The 19,646-nt window shown below is 34.6% G+C and overlaps 1 protein-coding gene across 4 annotated transcripts in view; it reads left to right on the forward strand.

The window, feature by feature from the left end:
* Positions 1-19,646, forward strand: part of IDE (insulin degrading enzyme) — a 55,123-nt gene that overhangs the window by 18,825 nt on the left and 16,652 nt on the right. For 3 of the 4 annotated variants that reach the window (XM_069019714.1, XM_069019712.1, XM_069019716.1), the window contains 7 exons: positions 1,944-2,047; positions 8,805-8,907; positions 9,879-10,001; positions 10,606-10,688; positions 14,822-14,966; positions 17,621-17,731; positions 19,018-19,138. In XM_069019714.1, the coding sequence (XP_068875815.1) occupies positions 1,944-2,047; positions 8,805-8,907; positions 9,879-10,001; positions 10,606-10,688; positions 14,822-14,966; positions 17,621-17,731; positions 19,018-19,138 (790 nt within the window). Of the gene's footprint in view, positions 1-1,943; positions 2,048-8,804; positions 8,908-9,878; positions 10,002-10,605; positions 10,689-14,821; positions 14,967-15,483; positions 15,629-17,620; positions 17,732-19,017; positions 19,139-19,646 lie in introns of all 4 variants that reach the window. The other variant, XM_069019713.1, reaches the window with a different exon arrangement.

A 19,646-nucleotide genomic window follows, 5' to 3' on the forward strand; every position in this document is an offset into this window, starting at 1 on the left:
ATCTGCAAAGGTCCTTTGCACTTCTTGTATGCTGCATAGGCCTTAGTTTTGGCAGTCAATAAGTCACATTCTGTTCACTCTACCGTTTTATACTTCTGCACTAGGTAGAACTGATAATACAGTAACTGGAGGTGCTGTTTGATCTGTTTCAGTGTTTTTTAAGACATATGTACCTTGCCACTGTGTTTGGCTGGTAGCTGAGTGTTCTCCAGGGCAGTATTAGAGAAATAATATTTTATCATAAACACTGTGTTCCTTAGTTCGCAGTGTTGAAATACTGCAGTAAGCAGAAATGTTTGTATTAAGATTGCAAATTACAAATGCTTGACTTTATTGATATGATTGCATATTGGTACTGAAAGAATAATCATGTAGCTTTTACTTGGTCTTTAATACTTGTTACAAAATTCCCTCATTTTGCACAAATGGAAGATTTGGATAGGTTTGTTGAGGTTTTTTTTGTCTAGTGAAATTATGCAACTTTTATAACTTTTTGCAGCCATTCTTCATTGCATAGCTAGTGTCTGCATCTATTCAGAGAAATTTTTGTTTGCTTTGCAGGAATTACTGTTACTAGTTGTAGACCTTTAATCTGTAAAGTCTAAAATAATGATCTTTAATTTTCAAATTTTCTTTCTGTTTGCTAAAAAGCATTAGACTTGGCTGAAAACATGTAAATGGATATTTAAAGAGCTCCTGCTTGGGATGCTGTCGCTTGCTTTGGTTCTGTCAAATGCCTAAAATCTCTAAGAGATGGAGTTCTGACTTCTGAAACAGTCTTTCAGTGGCTCCTGTTTGTTGGATCATTTCTGATTACAATTGCTGTCTCCAAAAATCAGGCCAGGAAGTTGCCAGCAGTGTTCCAAAGAGCAGGGTATTGAATCAGGACTCTTTTTTTTTTTTTTTTTTTTTTACTGCCTTTCTTTTGCATTGCTTTGCAGTATGAATGGTAATTTTCACTCTGCTTTAGTAGTTAAATGAGCATCAAATTCTGGATCTTTAGCATTCACATTTGAATTTTTTATAACATAGGCTTGGTTCATTGTCCTTGATCTCCACCCCCACAACCCTTTCTCTTTTCCAGAATCCTTTTTGTGAGTTACTCTCTGTTCTGGAAGTCATTCCACTGTAATTTTTTGTATAATGTCTGTAATTCAGAAAGCCATTTTGCTTTCTGGTTGAAAAAGTACACCTGTATGGCAAACTACTCGGTGCCTATGTCACCTGGTAACTTTCCCTTGGTAAACAGGTGTTTATCAAGAAAGTTCTCCTCTCAACCACATTAATAATTTTCAGATGAGTTTTAACTATTTTTTTTCCTTCTTAAATTGCCATGTACCTTAAGAGATTTTCAGTTTGGCCCTAAATAAAAAATGTTAGAATTAAAAGTGTTTAAAGTTTTATTATGCTTTTAGATATTGAAATATAGTTTCCTTTAAATTACTGTAAATAGGAATTGAATTATTAGAGAGTTCTAAAAAAAACTATATTTTTTGTTTCTTTGTTTGTTTTATTTTGCTTATTTATGTTTTGTTTTCCCCAAATGCACTCTAGTGAGTACTTGGTATTCTTCTATCTTTAGAAATATCCTGCAGGGGTCAGCATTTACCATATTATTTTTACTTTAGTCAAAATACTATTTAGAGGTGGGTGACTTTCTATATTGAGACATAAAATATTCCAAGAGAGAAGAATCATAAATATACAGTATATAAAATTGCCTAATACGTGAGAAATATGATTGCATAGTTAGAATGCTACTCCCTCTTTTTTAGTTTTGAGAGAGATTTTAAAACATCTTACACACTCCTAATTTGAAATTACCAAGGTAATACAGATTTAGTGACCAGAAGTGTTTGCTTTTGTTTCCTGTACTGAACCGTAGCTTTTTCATGCTTAGTTTTGTTTAACTCATCTACATATTCCTTGGCTTTGTTTTTTAGTATTATCCTATAGAAGAAGTATTGGCTGCTGAATATTTACTTGAAGAATTCAGGCCTGATTTAATAGAGATGGTACTGGATAAATTGAGACCAGAAAATGTTCGGTAAGTTAAATTTTATTTTAACACAGACATTATAAGAAAGCAGATAAACTAATGGAAACACAAAATCTTAGGTGTCTCTTGCAGCTCCAAAAGAAATGTGATTGAAAAATCTTCACTATGTTTCTTTGTATGAGTAAGTCTTAGATATATGTTAATTTATTTTCTAAGGTTGATATATTTCAAATAATTATTGGATAAAGTCAGATAAACTTGGGTTGTGAACTGTGTTTGCAAATGTCATAGGGTTCTGGTGTTTCTAGGCATATGCAAGTAATGATAGAATAAATGGAGTTGCCTGTATCAGCAACAGTAGTTGCCATAGTAATTAATGCCCTTTAAAGAAGGGCCTATATCTTTGTGTGTGGGTGTGCATCTGGGTGTAATGTGTGTGGGATACTTCAGCTGAAGCTTGATTATGTCAAGAGATCAGATTTTGAACAAACAGTACTTTAAGGAAAATTTCCCGTTCTCTTTCCTAAAGTATTTAATACTTGTCTATTTTGAATGTATTTTCATGTTGCTATACCACCCAAGTTCTCTAAAATTTGATTCCTCTAACATACAAACAGTTTTTAGTAATTAACATAGAGAATGTTTAATTACTTGTTCTCTGTAGAAAGCTTTACCAAATTCCACATGAATGTGAACTTTTAACTGGTTTTAGAATTGCTTACAAGTAATAGGTAAACCTGAGCTATTGCTGATGTAGTAAAGAAGCTGCAGGTGTTAATGAGATCTGATGTTTATTATATCTTCACATAGCTTTGAAGCATAGCTCTTAACATTGCAAGAAAATAGTCAGCATTATCTTATTCATTATGTAAATTGTGTCTTTGTTACTACCCAGAGAACTTACAAAGCACCTTCTTACTTAAAACACTGAAAAATTGCTGGAAGAAATGAATACATTCATAGATTCTTCAGCTTGTCTGATGCTACTGGATGCTACAGACCACTCACACTCATGTTCTGTGTTACTCCTGTTGCTGGCTGTGCCAATCTTTTGATGCTCTTTCCAGCTGACAGTTCTTCAGCATAAGATAGCCACAGTGAACCTTGTTCAAAAGTTACTGGTGTGAGAAAGGAAAGTGTAGAGAATACTGGTAGAGGGAGAAAATTCAAGTCTATAGAATGTGGCCTGTAGTGTAAGAATAGTGACGATGATTTTTAGAAGAATGTGATGTAGTTTTTTCAGTTACATAGCAAACATCCATTTCCCAATGTTCTTTTGCTGTAGGTAACATAGGCCCATATCTGCACCTGGCAATTCTGCATTCCTCTTTGTCCACTGCTGAAATAAAGGGGGGTTGGATAATAAAAGAGCAAGATGAGCAAGAATCTAATTGGCATGGAAATAGTCATTCTAAAAAGATACAGAATTTAGCTGTAGCATTCTTGAAACATTAGTAACCAAAGAAAGTAATGGCTTACTGTCATATGTATCTTCCTGTAGTAGTTTTGTAAGGTTACATCAGTCTTCTCCCGTTTGACAAAGTGACTTTTGGTAAATGGACATTTTCTCCACCCTTGCTAATTGCAGATTAATTTTAAATAAAAACTAGATTTTTTTCAGGATGGAACATACCTAGAACAAATATGAACTGAAGATGAACTTTGGTATATTAAGCAACTATAAATAATAATTTGATCCTTCAGATAATGGACATAGGTGTTTCAGAATTGGTCATTAGTAACTTCGGTGGGTCTCTGTAATTGTGGGCTTTAAATGTCATATGTCTCACCTTGCTTTCTTCTAGCTGGTGGTTTTTGGATGCTGTATGTGATGTTTAATCTTCCTTCAGGACTAATTATCTTATCTCTTCACTTTACCTGCTTAAGAAATATATGTAATTTAATAGATGAAGAAATACGTAATTTAAAAATTTTGGATAAAAAGGGTGCTAAATATTGGGAGAAAAAAAGGACTTCCAGAACTGGAATAAATCTGTTTTTATAGCCTCTTCAGTTAATTGTTAAAGAAATTATATATTGTCTTTGTTGCAGAGATTTTAGTAGGGCTTAAAGATAATAAATACAAGTGGGTTACTTCTCTGAAGCTCAAGTGCCCATAGCTATGCTGACAGCTGTCCTGCTGTGGCTTAAATAAAAATATGTACAACTTGGAGACTGTCCAAAGACTGATTAAATGCATTTTTAGCATCCAAATTCAGCAAAGCAGTGCAAGTCTAACATGGATGGAATGAGGCCTGCAGGTCTGTAATGATGTAGCAGCAGGCATGCTTTGAGTTTGAATGGTATATGGTCAGAGTAATGATAATCCTGTTGCTTATTATGTGTAGACTAAGGCTGTGTTGGTGTTTGTCTTTACCACAACAACTATACATTCACATTTTAGTTCTCTCCATATTCAGACTATTTGTATTCTCAAGGAAGTATAACTTAAAAAAGAAACCCAAAACATCAACCCAAATTTAAGATTCCCGAGTGTCACGTTGCTTTTTCCTGCTGCCCTAGATGATACATTTTTTTCAGTGTAGACTAAAAAGTTATGGTTATGCCTCTTTGTAGCTTCTGTGGAAGCTGATTTTACTTGGATTTAAAAGTATAAGTCAATTTTAATTGGGAATTAAATTTTTTATTTGGGGCATCAGATGTTTAAAGATCTGAGCTAATCAGAATTTCCTACTTTCATTTGATTGAAGGAAAATACTAACTTGTATATAGTACTATATTCCTTTTAGATGTATTTTAAGCACTTATCCTGTGAAATTAGAAGTAGAATGAAATGAACTGCAATTTAAAAAATCTTCTACTTAACTAGGATCCTTCGAAGTATAGTATAATATAACAGGGAATATAATTTTATAGTATCTTTTATTTTAAATTTCTGGCAAGATACATTATCTTGGGAAGGGGAAACTTGTTTAAGTATTACTGTAAGTGATTTCATGGTACATTACAAAGATTAAAGAAAGCCACTGTGGATTTTATTTTTGGTGGGCTCTCTTGAAGAATGAGTTGAGATTACAGATGTTAATAAAAGCATCCCTTTGTGTTAACGTTTTAAAAAAATTACATCTGTATCTATATGAATGTAATGAATTATTAATCTGGTAGCCTGCTCCCTTCTTTCATCTTTTCTTGAGCAATTTTATATACTAATAAAAAAACCTGTGCACATCTGCTTTAAATATCTATATGTTTGGTTATCCACCATTTACTGATATGTATCCTCTTGTTTACCTTTCTGTTCTCCTTTTTATGAAAGAATTATTATGTGCCACATCCTAACTTTGTCTGTTGTTTGGAATTGTTTTCATGTTTTTCTTGATTTTTTCTTTTTATGCCTTGCATGCATTCTGTCTTGAGGTGGTTCAGTTGGCATTGATTTGAATTTTTCCTTTGTATTCTGGTTTTATTTATAATTTCCTTTTCATTCACCTATACTAAGGACTTCTTGGCATAGTTGTATTGTAGTAACTGCATTTAATGTCTTTTTCAAAAGTACAGTTTTTCAACTATTATTTTCTTAACAAACTTTGAGTTTAAAAAGTATGAAAAAAAATTCATACTGATGGTAGTAAGTATGCACATGTACTTCCGTTTGACTGAACCATAACAGGAAGTGTTCATATTCTCCTCCCACCCCCATGCACTACTTGTTGCATTTAGTGCCTTAATTCCCCTAAGAGCGAAACATTTTAAAATGTAAGTATCATTTTTACTTGTTCAAACTGTATTGGGTTTTACCAGCCATCTGTGAAGATAAGGGAGTAGACTTGGCATGTGTTGCAATCTTAGTTGAAAAATGTTATTTTCCTATCATTTCCAAGACATTTTTTCCCTTCAACATCTGCAAAATAAATGCTCTTATTAAAATTTAAAAAGATAGTGACTCACCAGATTAAGCAGCTAAAGAACATTTTCCCCTGGATAGTAAGTGGGCTTTTTTCCTCTCTTGATAGCAGAAGTGCAGCACTAGTACTATCCTAGAGGGAAGAAAAATAAAATGAATGCCAAAAATGTTGATAGAGAGATTTCTAACTACTGGAATTTCACAGACTCTGAGCAAAGTTATCTCAGTGCAGTTGGTGATGCTCACCCCTGAAGGTAAACATGCTAGAAATGTATGTGTTTGGTTTTAGTTGCCTGGATCTGAGCAACAATTTTGAAAATCACGATTTTATTCACTTATTTCCCCCTACAAATCCTTTGTAGCAACTTAGTTTTACTGAACCCTAAGAAATAACTTGTGCTTCTGCAGAGCGATCAGAGCGCTGCACCCCAGCAGCATCTCTCTGCATGTAGTTTCCCCTTACTCTGGTTTCTGGGGGCATTTATAAGTGAGTGGCTTTGAATAGCAGGTGTTGCCTCACATCAGTTTTACTAATGGTTGTGAGGGAACGTTGTTCATCTATGAACAAATGTAGGCTTTTGCTATTTTTGTCTCAGTCACGTTATGTTATGTGTTTGAATGAGATAGAAATAATTTTTCCCATTGTTTGACAATATCATAATTTGGAAGACAAGTTTAAATTAGGTCCTAAAAAAATCAATTAATCTTTTATAAGAATAAACTTGCTTTGACACGTTTTTTATTAATGTCACAAATACTGACTAAGTTTTCTAACTCGATTACTTTTTCAACCTTAGAACCTTGACTTTTGTTACGTAGATCTGGAGTATAATAGTTGATAATCTTTCGTGGAAGTACATTAATTTTAAAGTACACATTCTCTTCCCAAGTAACATTGTCCTGTGGATATCTCAATTGTAGATTAAATTTAGATTTCAGGAGAGTGAAAAACAAGATAGTATTTAGTAAATATGTATCACAGTATAGAAGCTGTGCTTGTTTTTGAAATTGGGGACCACAGCCGGTTACACATACAGTAATGTATATACAGAAGTAAATTGCATTTTTAGTTTGTTGTGTTCCATATCCATGAATGGATCAAGCATAATTGCACTGGTTGTGTCTAAATATACTTTAAGCAGGTGCTGTTGAAGATTACCTGATTGCCTGTCTTGCTTTCCTGGTTCATTTCCACACTGTCTTAAATCATATCATATGGATGTTCATAGTGCCATACAGGACAACAGGGAAACGAAAAACAAAAGTAACATTACATAATTGGTGATTTTAGAGATGGATTGCAATGTACTGAAATACCTGCATGGCATAGTATTTCTACCTGGGGTGCTTCTCTTCCCCTCTTCTTGTGTCCTGGTCATCTTTCCTGTTGGTCTTGTCTTAAGCTGTAATTCTTGGGCAGACAAAATGCCTTTTGATTAGTTTCTATTATTGTGGGTATGTTTTTGACAGCTCAAAATGTCAGTAATCATTCCAGTAGTGATTTGGGATAAAGGGAAGGCAGGAGGATTTCTTGAAGCAGAACTGCTTGAAGAATTACAATTTTGATTTCCACAGTTTTATTTTCTATACAGTGAGTATACAATTATTTTTAGCTCTTGAATTTTACTATGTTTGTGCAGGAAATGTTTGGGTGCTTGGATTGTCACTACTGCTTGAGCATCAGTATGTTGAAGAAGGGTAGGAGGAGGAAATGTCGAATAACAGACATATTTAAAAGTATATTCTAGCATAAAACATCTTTGTCTTGCTGCTCTAACCATATGATTATTGGAATTTTATCAGGATAGTTTTTTCACTTAAAGCTCTCACATCTTTGTCTTATTTTTATTATTTATTTATGCACAAAAAGACCTGGTAGGTTGCTCTGAAATTCTAAGAGACTTCATGGTTTTTGTAATCTCATGGCAACTTTGTACCTGTGTTGTGGTTTGACCCCAGCCAGCAGCCAAGCCCCAGACAGCCACTCGCTCACTCACCTACCAGTGGGATCAGGGAGAGAATCAGAAGGGGTAAAAGCTGGAAAATTTGTGGGCTGAGATAAAGACAGTTTAATAGGGAAAGCAAAAGCTGTGCACAGAGCAAAGCGAGGAATTAATTCACTGCTTCCCATGGGCAGGCAGGTGTTCAGCCATGCCCAGGAGAACAGGTAATTGTGCTACCTTTTTGACTATTTCAGATTTCTTAGAAACATCTATTTACTCTTGAAGGTAGCCACTTCCATTGAATACTCTTTTGTGTTGTAGATTGTTTAATAGAATTAGAGGAGTTTTCTTGATACCTATCACGTAGACTACTAAAAAATACTGATAAGTTTGTAATTTTCTTTATTCTGGATTTCTTCTTTTTTGGGTGTGTTCTATAGTTCAGGCAGCACCTGGATGATGCTCTTAGTCACATGGTTTAGTTTTAGGTAGTCCTGCAAGAAGCGAGGAGTTGAATGTGATGATCCTTAGGGGTCTCTTTTAACTTGAGGTTATCTATGATTCTGTGACACTAGGACTAGAATAAAATTTCTCTAATCAGTATTTTCACATATTTGGGTGTTGATACAGGTGATATGTAAAACAGAATCACTTCATGAGTTTTTTAGAAGACTGCAAGAACTGCTTTCTGTTTTCTGGAACAACAACAGAGTCTAAAAAATAGAAATTGCATGCAGCACTACTGGTGTGTAACTCTAGGTTGTAACACTTTAGAAATAAACAGTGACATTAAATGACTCTGGTAACCTGATATCATGGTTAACCTTAGCATGTAGTTCAGTATACTTATACTTGCTGTTGTACCTTGTAATTGTCTAGGGACTGTTTGCAGAAGTAAAGGTATTTGGTGATGGAGCAGAAACAGTGCTTGGAATAATTTCTCTGAGTCTTTTTTCAGACACATTCATGCCAAAGTGCTTTGTCTCTTTGTTTTCAGAGTTGCAATAGTTTCCAAGTCTTTTGAAGGAAAAACTGATCGAACAGAGGACTGGTATGGAACACAGTACAAACAAGAAGCAATTTCCGATGAAGTTATTAAGGCATGTTAAAATTTGTAACATTAGAATATCTGCAGATGAAAGTCAGTGGTAAATCCTTAGTCTAATTTTCCATTTAGTTGAAGGGGGAACTTAAATCTGCTGCTCTTCATAGCATGAAAATCATACACTGAGTCTGTTTAATGTTAAAGGAAGTAAGACTCTTACATTAGTTTTTAGTTTTCAAATATTTATTACATAGGTTGGATATATTTTAATGGTTATAAACCATGTTAAGTACCGGGAATGTTATACTGTTTTCTCTGTAGAAGATCCCTAATATGCAGTGGCTGCTTAACAATGTAAGCATTAACTTTTAAAAACTTAAAACTCTCTATTCTATGTTAATGAACTGATCGGTACTTTAACAAGTAATTTTTTAAAACTATTATATGTAACTGTTTCTGAAGTTAGTTTTTGCAACATAGAAAGCAAGTATGTTTTGCTAGTTAAATGAGATTGTAAAAATCAAAACTCAAAAAAAGGTGGGTAAATGCTTACTGAAACTTGTTATTGTTCTAATCTTCTAAGAAGATATGTCTGTAAAATGTACCTTAGGGCTGAATTGGACCTTCTGAGTGTGCTCTGAAAACATTGCATAGAAACACTTCCTTTAGCTTGACCATACTTATGTGCTTTATTAGAATTCTTGTTTAAGTGTTTAGTTTAATATCTTAATTTACAGTTCATGACAGCAGAAAATGTAAGATGTAAACCCACCTTCGTCTCTACTGTAAACTTTTCAAAATTACTTTTTGTCATCCTTCTTCTAAGAGCAATTCATCCTGCAGATAGCCTACTCCAGCTTGTTTTCCCAGCTGTTTCTTTCTTGCCCTGTTATCTTAATAGTATTTACACATAAGGTAGTGGAGTGCATTTTTAGATTTTTTGTTCCATCATAGAATAAATAAGCACATATATGCTTTAATTAAGCAGAAATTGCCATAGCCTCATTGTTTCTCCTGTTGATCTAGAAATGGCAAAATGCTGACCTGAATGGGAAATTCAAGCTTCCAATGAAGAATGAGTTTATTCCTACAAACTTTGAGATCTTGCCATTGGAAAAAGATGCAACGCAGTACCCTGCCCTTGTCAAGGTAGACTGTCTGTATTTGTCATGTTTGCTGCCTAACCTTCTGGGAAGTTAGAATTTAATTCCTCTCTTTTTTAAAATACAAATCATCTCATATTCCAAAGTATAGTAAACAAAAAAGTACAAAACTTCAATATATTGCTACAAAGACAGTAGAAAGTTCATTCTTGCTGAACTTTGGATTATGACAATTTGTGTTCCTATGAAAGTGAATCTAGATACAGCTTGAACTCTCTCTGCCCTTTTGAAAGTGTGTCAACAATTGATAAAAATAGCAGTAGAGCTGTTTATTCAGCCGGAGGGTGACTGCCACTCTTAATTTTTTTGACCAGTGTTGAGTAAGTCGAGTGTGTAGACAAGGCTATTGTTTTGTAACTGTATGGAGAATGCCTGTGATTGCATGGAAAAAGGGAGAGAAGTGTCATTTAATGATCTCAAAATATATTGAATATATCTATATTTATATATTGAACATAGCAATTCAAGCAATATGAATTTAAGGGGATAATTCTAAGCGACAATTTGAAGTGGTGAATAGACTTTTTTTAAATAGTGACGTATATTGCAATTAAAAGTGAGATGACTTAAAACCTCTTTTCTTGACACAGGACACTGCTATGAGCAAACTATGGTTCAAGCAAGATGACAAATTTTTTTTGCCAAAAGCTTGTCTCAACTTTGAATTTTTCAGGTATGCAATGTTAACTATGTCACATAAAGTAGTCTCCAAAAGTTTCTTCTTTAGTGGGAATCTGTGTTTCTTCAGCAAAGACTTTCTTGCATGTATTGACACTTTAGAATCTTCATCCTTACTTTGAATATGTAATAAGGCTTAAATAGCAGGAATATGCAGTATTGAGTAGCATCATCTAAAATACGCAGTAATTGAGTAGCAAGAAATTGGATGTGCTTCTTCTATATTAACAGGAAAAGTTTATCTAAAAATACTTTCAAGCCAAATTTTCTTTTTATATTTTATTTGCTATTGCTGCAATATACCCGCCAATAGAACCCACTACATATTGCAATAGCCCTCTTTAGAAATAATTGTGTATTTTAAAATTAATTACTAAATCACAGCTATTTTAAGATGTTTTTTCTTTATGAAATGCTATTCTCATAATGGTTTTAGGCTCAAATCCTGTTTTCATTTGCATAATGCAAACCAGTTTAAAAAGTGCTTAAAATTTTGGGATTTTACTTAACTGACACCCGTAACAGATTGTATTTCATTTTTAGAAGAGCATTGTCTGTATTACCAATGAATGTTTGCCTCTGACCTCAAGATGTATGATAGAATGATGTAATGTTAATTCTGGTCTTGCATGATTTTCATCGTAGGAAGATAATGTTTCTTTTTTAAGTGAGCGTGGCAATGATGGACCTTCTTAATGCTCCTTTCAAGTAATAAATTTCTAACATTTCAATTTAAAAAAATACTGCTGTTTTTAGAGTGCAGATGTTTCTGTGTAGAACTGCTGAAAGCTAGAAAAAATTCAGGGACTCTCCTTTTGCCTAATTAAGTTATTTGCTAGAAGGGCCATTTTGGGGGCTCCCGTAGATGCACTGTTGAATTCTTGTTTTGAGAGACCACTTGAAATTTTTATTGCAGGAGAAAGATTTACAGAGGTTTTTTTCAGAGTGTGTCATGTCTTGGTACTGGTTTTGGTACTAGTTGGGGAAAATAGGTTGCCTGGGCATTTTCTCTTTTTGCTTTTTGAAACCACAGGCCAGATGTTACAACTGTTTCAACTTCGGTGTGTCAGGAAGTGGAGGAGCAAAACGGTAACTCCCCATCTCTTACTCAGAGAACAATAGCTGCAGTGCTTTGCCTTCCTTGTTCATTCTTCGTGGCTTTTCCTTGTACTATGTTTGGCCAAAATCCAATGAAGGATTTTACTGATGGACACTGAGTTTATAGTTGCGGTGGTTTTTTAAATCAATTCAGGTGAACTGTAAGTGGTCCAGTCTCTAATAGTTTGTGAATGAATAAAAGATAGTAATTTGGTTTACGTAGAGCACACAAAGGTATAAATGTCTCCACATACACACAATATCATAGAATTGTTTGTGTTGGAAGGGACCTGTAAAGGTCTAGTCCAACCCTCCTGCAACAAGCAGAGATGTCTCAGCTATACCTGTGGAGATGGTATTTCCCAGTTAGAGTTGTGCTTTCATCTCAGTGAGCCCGTATAAAAGCCCAGAAGTACTTTGAGCTTTACTGACCATTGTAATGGAATGACTTGCCTCTTTCCTCCTAGGAACAGTTCCAGGTGGAGAGCTGGCTTTTTTCTTAGGGCTTGGAGCAAGGGTTCTTTCCTTTTCCTTAAAAATGAGGTGGTAATTGTATGTGAGCAGGAGAGAGGAGATTTTGACAATATTGGGTGCATCACTTCTAAAAGGTGTTGTAAGGAGGTTTGCCCGGTTTTGATACTTAAAAACGGTGCTTGGTGAATCTGTCTCTGTTTGGTCACGCTAATGGCTATTGGTGGAAATGGTGAAATGTAGAGTGTTTATTCATGAGACTTGATGGAATCACTCATCTCTCTTGGGACCAAGTGAATTGGTGAATAAAGCCATCTCAATGACATGGGTTTTCACAGAAAGTTTTAGCCTCAGCTCTAGATCAGAATATGAAGCATGTGCTGCCTTTTAGTGGATTGCAAGAGTTTGTTCACACTAGAGGCTGCTTCAGTATGATAAAAAAAAAAAAACAACCTAGGAGGATTTTTCCTGCCTTGCAGCCCTGATCAATGTGAAGCATAGAAAGAATTCCTGGTCCAGGTGTTATAGCAGCAGTTGCTGTGTAGATAAATTGAGAGGAAGTTGATGAGGTTGTTTTCTCCCTTAAATACACAAATCCCACAGGAAGAATGAGTATATGAACCTCTTGGAATCACCTTGTTCCAAAACTGAAAATCCTTACAGGGTGGTTCCTTGTGTTAAAGAAACATCACACTAAAAACATCTGACTTACTGCCCAGCCTAAAAGAGGATGATAAGCTTTTGCATTTGTGTGAATTGCAACTTAAGAACTCAATAAGTATCCTTTTTTTAAAGAAAGTAAAACAACCATGTAATGTGCTGATGTTTTGAAAATTCTTTAAAGGTAGAAACTCAGCACTTCAGTGTTGATTCCAGCTCTGTCACTTAACAGCTGTTTGAAAGAGGAAAAGGCTAGACTTGACATTTTTTAAATGCATCATTAGTGATTGAGTTGTTCTACTTCTTTGAGTCTAGTAAAAAAAAAAAGGTAAACTAGAAATAAGCATTTGTTTACAAAACTGTCAGTAATAGGAAGCAACTCCCAGAACAGTGTTGTAATAATTGTTTTCTGTTACTTTTCACTTGAGGATTAATGATCTAGTAGCTGTGATTTTTTTCAAAACTTCCAGTTGGCCTTTGCCAGCTAAGTGAGAATACAGAATTTATAACTGATACAGACATAGTAATCACTCAAACTGATTAAGTCTGTATTCTAGTACCAAAATGCTAAATAATATAGTGAGTTTGGAGGAAGGTTTATAGGATTGACCTACATTTTGCTTTGAATTTGATCTTAATTTAAAAATTCAATAGTAATTGGATTTATATCATTGGGCGTATTGAAATTGCTCAGTTTGGGGAAATCTCATTGTAGGGAGAAACGCAAATACCACTCCTTTTGTCTTTTTTACTGACCTGTTTGTTTAATCTGGATTAAGATTTCAGGCTACAGCAGGCTGTGCTTCTCAAATAGATATTTTTAAAATTATTTATTTAGTTTGTTAAAATCCCTTTCTGTGCTTCCTTAGCCTAAAAGGAAGGAGAAGGTAAAAGCTATGAGGAACCTTCTTAAAAATACCTTTGCAATGTGTTTTAAAGTTATCGGTTTGTGTGTTGTGGTCGTGTGATCCTTGCTTTACTAAGTTAATGTTGATATTCACAGTGAAATACCCTGCTGTATAGGTGTAAACAAATGTAATAGCAGGTCTCTGAATATCTGACTGCTTCAGGAAAAGAAATGCCAGTAGCACGAGTTTGAATTGCAAGCCATATCCTGACAGCAAATGCTTCAGATACTGTTGATTATTTCCATGAAATTGGTAGTGAATTTACAGGCACTTCAGAGACTTTAGAAATACATATAGTACGCATGACTTGGCTTGACTTTCCAAATCTTTAAAACACACAGGTATGTAACAATTAGCACAGCTGAAACATGGCTTGAGTCTTTGAGTTGCATTTCTCTTTTTGAGAAATTTGTGACAGTGTTGTGTGTGATCACGTGCTTCTAATGCAGCAGTAGGTTTTGGAGAGTTACTGCCATTAAAAAGATAACACAAAAAATTACGGTAGTAAGAAAATGGGTATGTCAGACTTGTCTCCAGAGCTGAACTTGGCATGTACTGCGTATTTTCATACCTCAAATTGTTGAACTCCTAATTTTTGTAATAGAAACTGATCGTGTATGAGTATTAATTAATTTAATGTTCAGTACGTGGACTTTCATTTCGTCTGTTAAATTATGTTGGTATATTTAGTTTCTTTTACTCCTGGTGAATTCTGACTGTGCAGCCATGTAAATAAAACATGTCTTGATTTATGAGCATGAATAGACTATGTCTGGGATCTTGACTGTATTTAGGCATCAAACCATAAGCAAGCTAAGTAAATCTTTTCAGGTATGTTCATATTTGGCTTTGAAATAGGAATCCTTCATAATGGGATCCATCAGCATAAAATCACAGAAAATACTGTTTCCTTCAGATCAAACTTAAAAGGCCAAAAGAAACAGAAAAATAATTTTAAACTGCATATTTTACTTTCAACATTTTCTTCCAGCCCATTTGCTTACGTGGATCCCTTGCATTGTAACATGGCCTATTTGTACCTTGAACTACTCAAAGACTCCCTCAACGAGTATGCATATGCAGCAGAACTAGCTGGCTTGAACTATGATCTCCAAAATACCATCTATGGGATGTATGTAAGTACCCAAATCAAGGAAAAGCTTAGAGCCTTAAAACTACTTCCACTCATCAACATTTTTATATTGATTTGATGGAAGGACTTCTATTTAAAAAATAAAGGCTGTTAGTCCTTTTGATCTTGGTTATTAACCATCCTTTCTTTGATTTGAATTTTAAGTTGAATTTTGTTAAAAGTCTTCAACAGTCTTTCAGTTCATACTAAGCAAATTTTCGTCTTTATTTTTATATCATTTGTGAAATTAATTAGTTGTAAGATTTCTTCCTCCATTAAAAAAAAGGCAACCCTAATCCAAGCTTACCTATTTATTGGTCAGATATTTACCAATACTTTCTGACTGATGGGGTAAAAGACCCCTTTTCATGCTATTAAATAAACAGTATACTTCTGCTTTTCTGTTCAAGAACTACTGATCATGAGGCTGCATATACATACTCTTCAGTCATGTTTCTTCATCCATTACCTTGTCACTGCTTGAGGTATCAAAGCATTTCTTTTGTTTTTCTTTTTGTTAGTCGCTACATTTATGCTGATCCTCTCCATTGCAACATGACATACCTGTTTATCAGGTTATTGAAGGATGATTTAAAAGAGTATACATATGCAGCACGCCTCTCAGGTTTGGTCTATGGCATTGCATCAGGAATGAATGCAATACTTGTAAGTAAGAAAAAAACACAGGAGGAAATGAAACAGTTTGGGAGTTGCTGAGCTTGGAGAAAACATTTGACTTCTGCACTTCTAAATGAGATGGTTAATGGTTTTTTTTCCTTGCATATATCTCATGAATTAAAGGCAGTGCAAGACTGTATTTTAATCAGTACTGAGTGACCTGTTTAAGATTGCAGTGACTTGTGAACATGCGTGTAGTGCAATTGTTGCATTCTGGTTCACATTTTTACTTGCTTGCATGATAATCTGGAAAGTACTATTGCTGGTTTCTGTATAAAAAGATTAACTTTTCTGTTGAATGAATCCTCAACTTTACAGATTTTGCTATAATTCTCTAATTCTACTGTAGTGAGCTGTGGAAATGGATTGTGCATGTGTTCATTAGAATGCAATGCTGGATATTTATGCCTTTTTCTTTTGTTTTTATCACATATTTTATAATCTGTTATAAAGGGCTGGCAATACTTGATAAATACTGATATTATGATAAATGGTTATTTCTTACTCAGCTTCTCCTATGGGATTTATGATAAGAGATTTTAGTAGTCTCTCTTGAAGTTCTGTTCAAAGCTTTTGTTAACCACCCTTACATTCCCGAATGTCTTTTGAAATGTCCTGTAGAAGTGTTATTTTTCCAAAGCATTTTAGTAGAAGAATGTACTGTATATTGACTTTACATTTTCTATATGAGAGAGTGCTGCAATTTTATTTTTTTATCCAACACAAATCTAATTCCTGGTTGCATTCACTTGACTTACTGCAAACATGGTTTCAAAGCTTGCTGATGTTTCTATGATCAGGGTTAATTCCTTTTTAAAAAAAAGTGTCATTTTCTTCATTTTTAGTCAAAGTTATTATAAATATTGAGAACTTGTATTCTTTTCTGTAGTGTGAGAAGTTTCATAATTAATAAGTGTAACTGTATTATACTGATGCTTTGAGCATAGGCAGATGCTACTCTGAAAAGTCACCCATGGTGATTGTTGAACACTTAGGGTTCCTGTGCTGATTTAGGATACCAACCTTTGTCATAAATCCTTTTATGATAACTTTTTCTTCAAGTTCATTCAAGTTCAGCTATGTTTCAGCAACTACAGAACAAAAAATTCTTCCTTCTGAAAAGCAGAAATCCATCTGTATGTTGGTTTGTGTTCTAAAGTCAAGTTTTACTCTTAATTATTAAACTGCACAAATCCAATCAAATTCCTTTTTGATTGGATTTGTGCAGTTGGATTCCAGTTGATTCCAATCGATTCAACTTTGGTTCAAGATACCAAATTTTGAAGTTTTTCCCTGCAAAAATGACCTTTTAATGCCTTTTTTTTGCCAGAGAATTTTTCTGTAGCTTGATGAAATCATACAGTAATTTTAAAGTTTTATGTTATTTTTAAAATGAGCAAGTTTATTTCATTTATACTTTCAAAAATATGTATGATCAGATCAATGTATCATTACAATTGCAGAATAACTACCCTGATGTTTCAGCTCAGCAGCATCCTGGTTATAAAATGTGCTGCTGTTTACGGCACCCCTTTTTTGTAGTATTGCTTACTTCCACCTAAATATTCTTTGATCAACAACAGAGATAAGGGTGAAAGTGAATTGGAGAGAGTGTTTTAGAAGGCTGTGAATCTAGACTTCATTACTAAAGTGAGAAACGTAAATTAAAACCATTTCAGTACTCCAAGACTCAGCATTGTAATCATTAAAAATCTGTATTCTGAGTATAGTTTACTTACACCAACATGAAATTTCATTAATTCTGTGCATTTAGAACTCTTGTGCAAATATGCAATATTATATTTGTCAGTAACTTTTTGGTGGGTAAAGGGATTTAAGTTAAGAATTATTAAATGTTCAGTAATGGTGAATTTAGCGTAAGTATTGAAAATGTATTGCTCCTTGAATTATGCAAAACGTGGTTATGGTTTTATTCTTTTATCTTCCACATTTAAAGCAACTTATGCACTTTTTCCATAGCTCTCTGTAAAAGGTTATAATGACAAGCAGCATATCTTGCTCAAGAAGATCATTGAGAAAATGGCTACTTTTGAGATCGATGAAAAGCGATTTGAAATTATCAAGGAAGCGGTAAGCTGCATGAGAAATTCACATTTTGGAGTAATTGAAAGTTGAATGCATTGACTTGTTAGGAAGTCTGAGGGCTGACTATCCATGGAAATAGAGAGTGAAATTCTGCATTAGTGGGACTTCAGATGCTTTTTTCTTTTTTGTGGCTGTGAGTTCCTCAGAGTTGTGTATATAACATTCTTTGGTTAAAAATAACTGGTCCTGGAGTCTTTTCTTAGCTAGTCTTTCTTATGATGTGTCAAGGAAGCACAGCTTGCTTTGGTAGGAGTAGAAATCTAAGTAGGGGGATGGAGGGGCAAATCTTAACTTTATACTATTTTGCAATTTGGAAAGGTTTCAGTAGGACCTAGCCATAAAAGAAGTGGGAAATGGGTGAAAGGGGAAATGAAGTGTTGAAAAAGTTTGCAACATTTCTTTTCCCCAGATTTGTCTTGGCTCCTGTGCCAAGATACTTTGGTGCAAAGGTCACCACCTGGTTTAGTACATGTTGATTTCTAGAAGTTACATCAGATGGGGAGATTGCAGTTTTCTCCTCGTGTCTGCATTAAACAAGATAAGGGAGATACCAACTTCTGGCTTCTGTTTGGAGCAGATAAAAAGATATATCCTGAGCAGCCTGAGGCTCACTGTTGGTCACTCATGTGCCCTGCAATGAGTTACTTTTTTCCTATGCTGGAAATGCTTCCAGTTTGCCAAAACTATTAGTTTGTGCTTTCCAGTTTCTCCGTTAGAGGAAGAAGGTTTTGCTTATTTTGTAGAAGTGCAGCTGGACTAGAAAAGAGGGGTTTTTTGCAGAAGCTCTCTGGTTCTTCTCTCATACCTCCTTTATTCATGCAAAAAATGCAAAGAATTTTCCAGATGCTCCAGTTTTTGTCTGATCCAGTCAGCCAAAGGAGGCAACAGAGAGAAAAATTCATTTTCTATTAGCAGTATTTTCCCACCCCTGGTCAGTCATCACAGAATGCAGATTTCCTGGGTAGAGCAACTTGATCTAAGTCATTGTTTAACTGCAATAGTTTAATTTCTAGACATTAATTTTATGGACAAGTTTGATTTCATGCTCATTTCAACCATCTTAATGGTTTTTGCTGAATCCAAAGGCTCAGAAGCCCACATTATTACTAAGGTCATTTAACACAATTTTTTAACCGTTCAAACAAGCAAGAGAATGTTCTCAATATCTGAATTGTATCTTTTTGATGCAAAGTTGAGAGTGCAGTGTTAATATTTTATGTTCAGAACTCTTATTTCTAAATTTCTAATTTGAACCTAATGTTTTGGTTTAGTACATGAGATCACTTAACAACTTCAGGGCTGAACAGCCTCACCAGCATGCAATGTATTATCTCCGACTCCTGATGACAGAAGTTGCTTGGACCAAAGATGAATTAAAAGAAGCTCTAGATGGTAATGTTCTGCCACTTTGTTGTTTCTTTTCTTATGTTACTTAACTATTGAGGATACTTGTTTTGACCTCTGCTCACTATTCAAGTGAACCCCCTGCAGTGCCAGACCTGAGCTGATGCTGGTCTTGCTGCACTTGCCCTCCAGTTTCAGAGAAGTAGAGTAGGTCATGGAAAAGGTCTCAAATGGCAAAACTTGCAGGTAAAAGTTCAGGCAAAACTTGACCAACTTTTTGGGTATGAACCTGGATATGGTGAATCCAATACTTAGTCAACGTTGGTAAAATCATTTGGCTCTAGTTGGCATCTTACAGGCACATTGGAGTGTATCTGCACAGTACTTCCCAATGTGCAAACTGTTTTGTTTTTTCTGTTATTGGGGAATCCTAGCTTATGTTTCTGTAGGTAATAAAGAACCGTAGCTAATAAAGAAAAAATACGTACTTTCTGTAGATAATGACAACAATGATGAAGAATAAAGAGTATTGTGGCTCTAAACAAAGAGTAGGCAC

The sequence above is a fragment of the Aphelocoma coerulescens genome, chromosome 6 (genome assembly GCF_041296385.1).
Source record: "Aphelocoma coerulescens isolate FSJ_1873_10779 chromosome 6, UR_Acoe_1.0, whole genome shotgun sequence".
NCBI classification, from domain to species: Eukaryota; Metazoa; Chordata; class Aves; order Passeriformes; family Corvidae; genus Aphelocoma; species Aphelocoma coerulescens.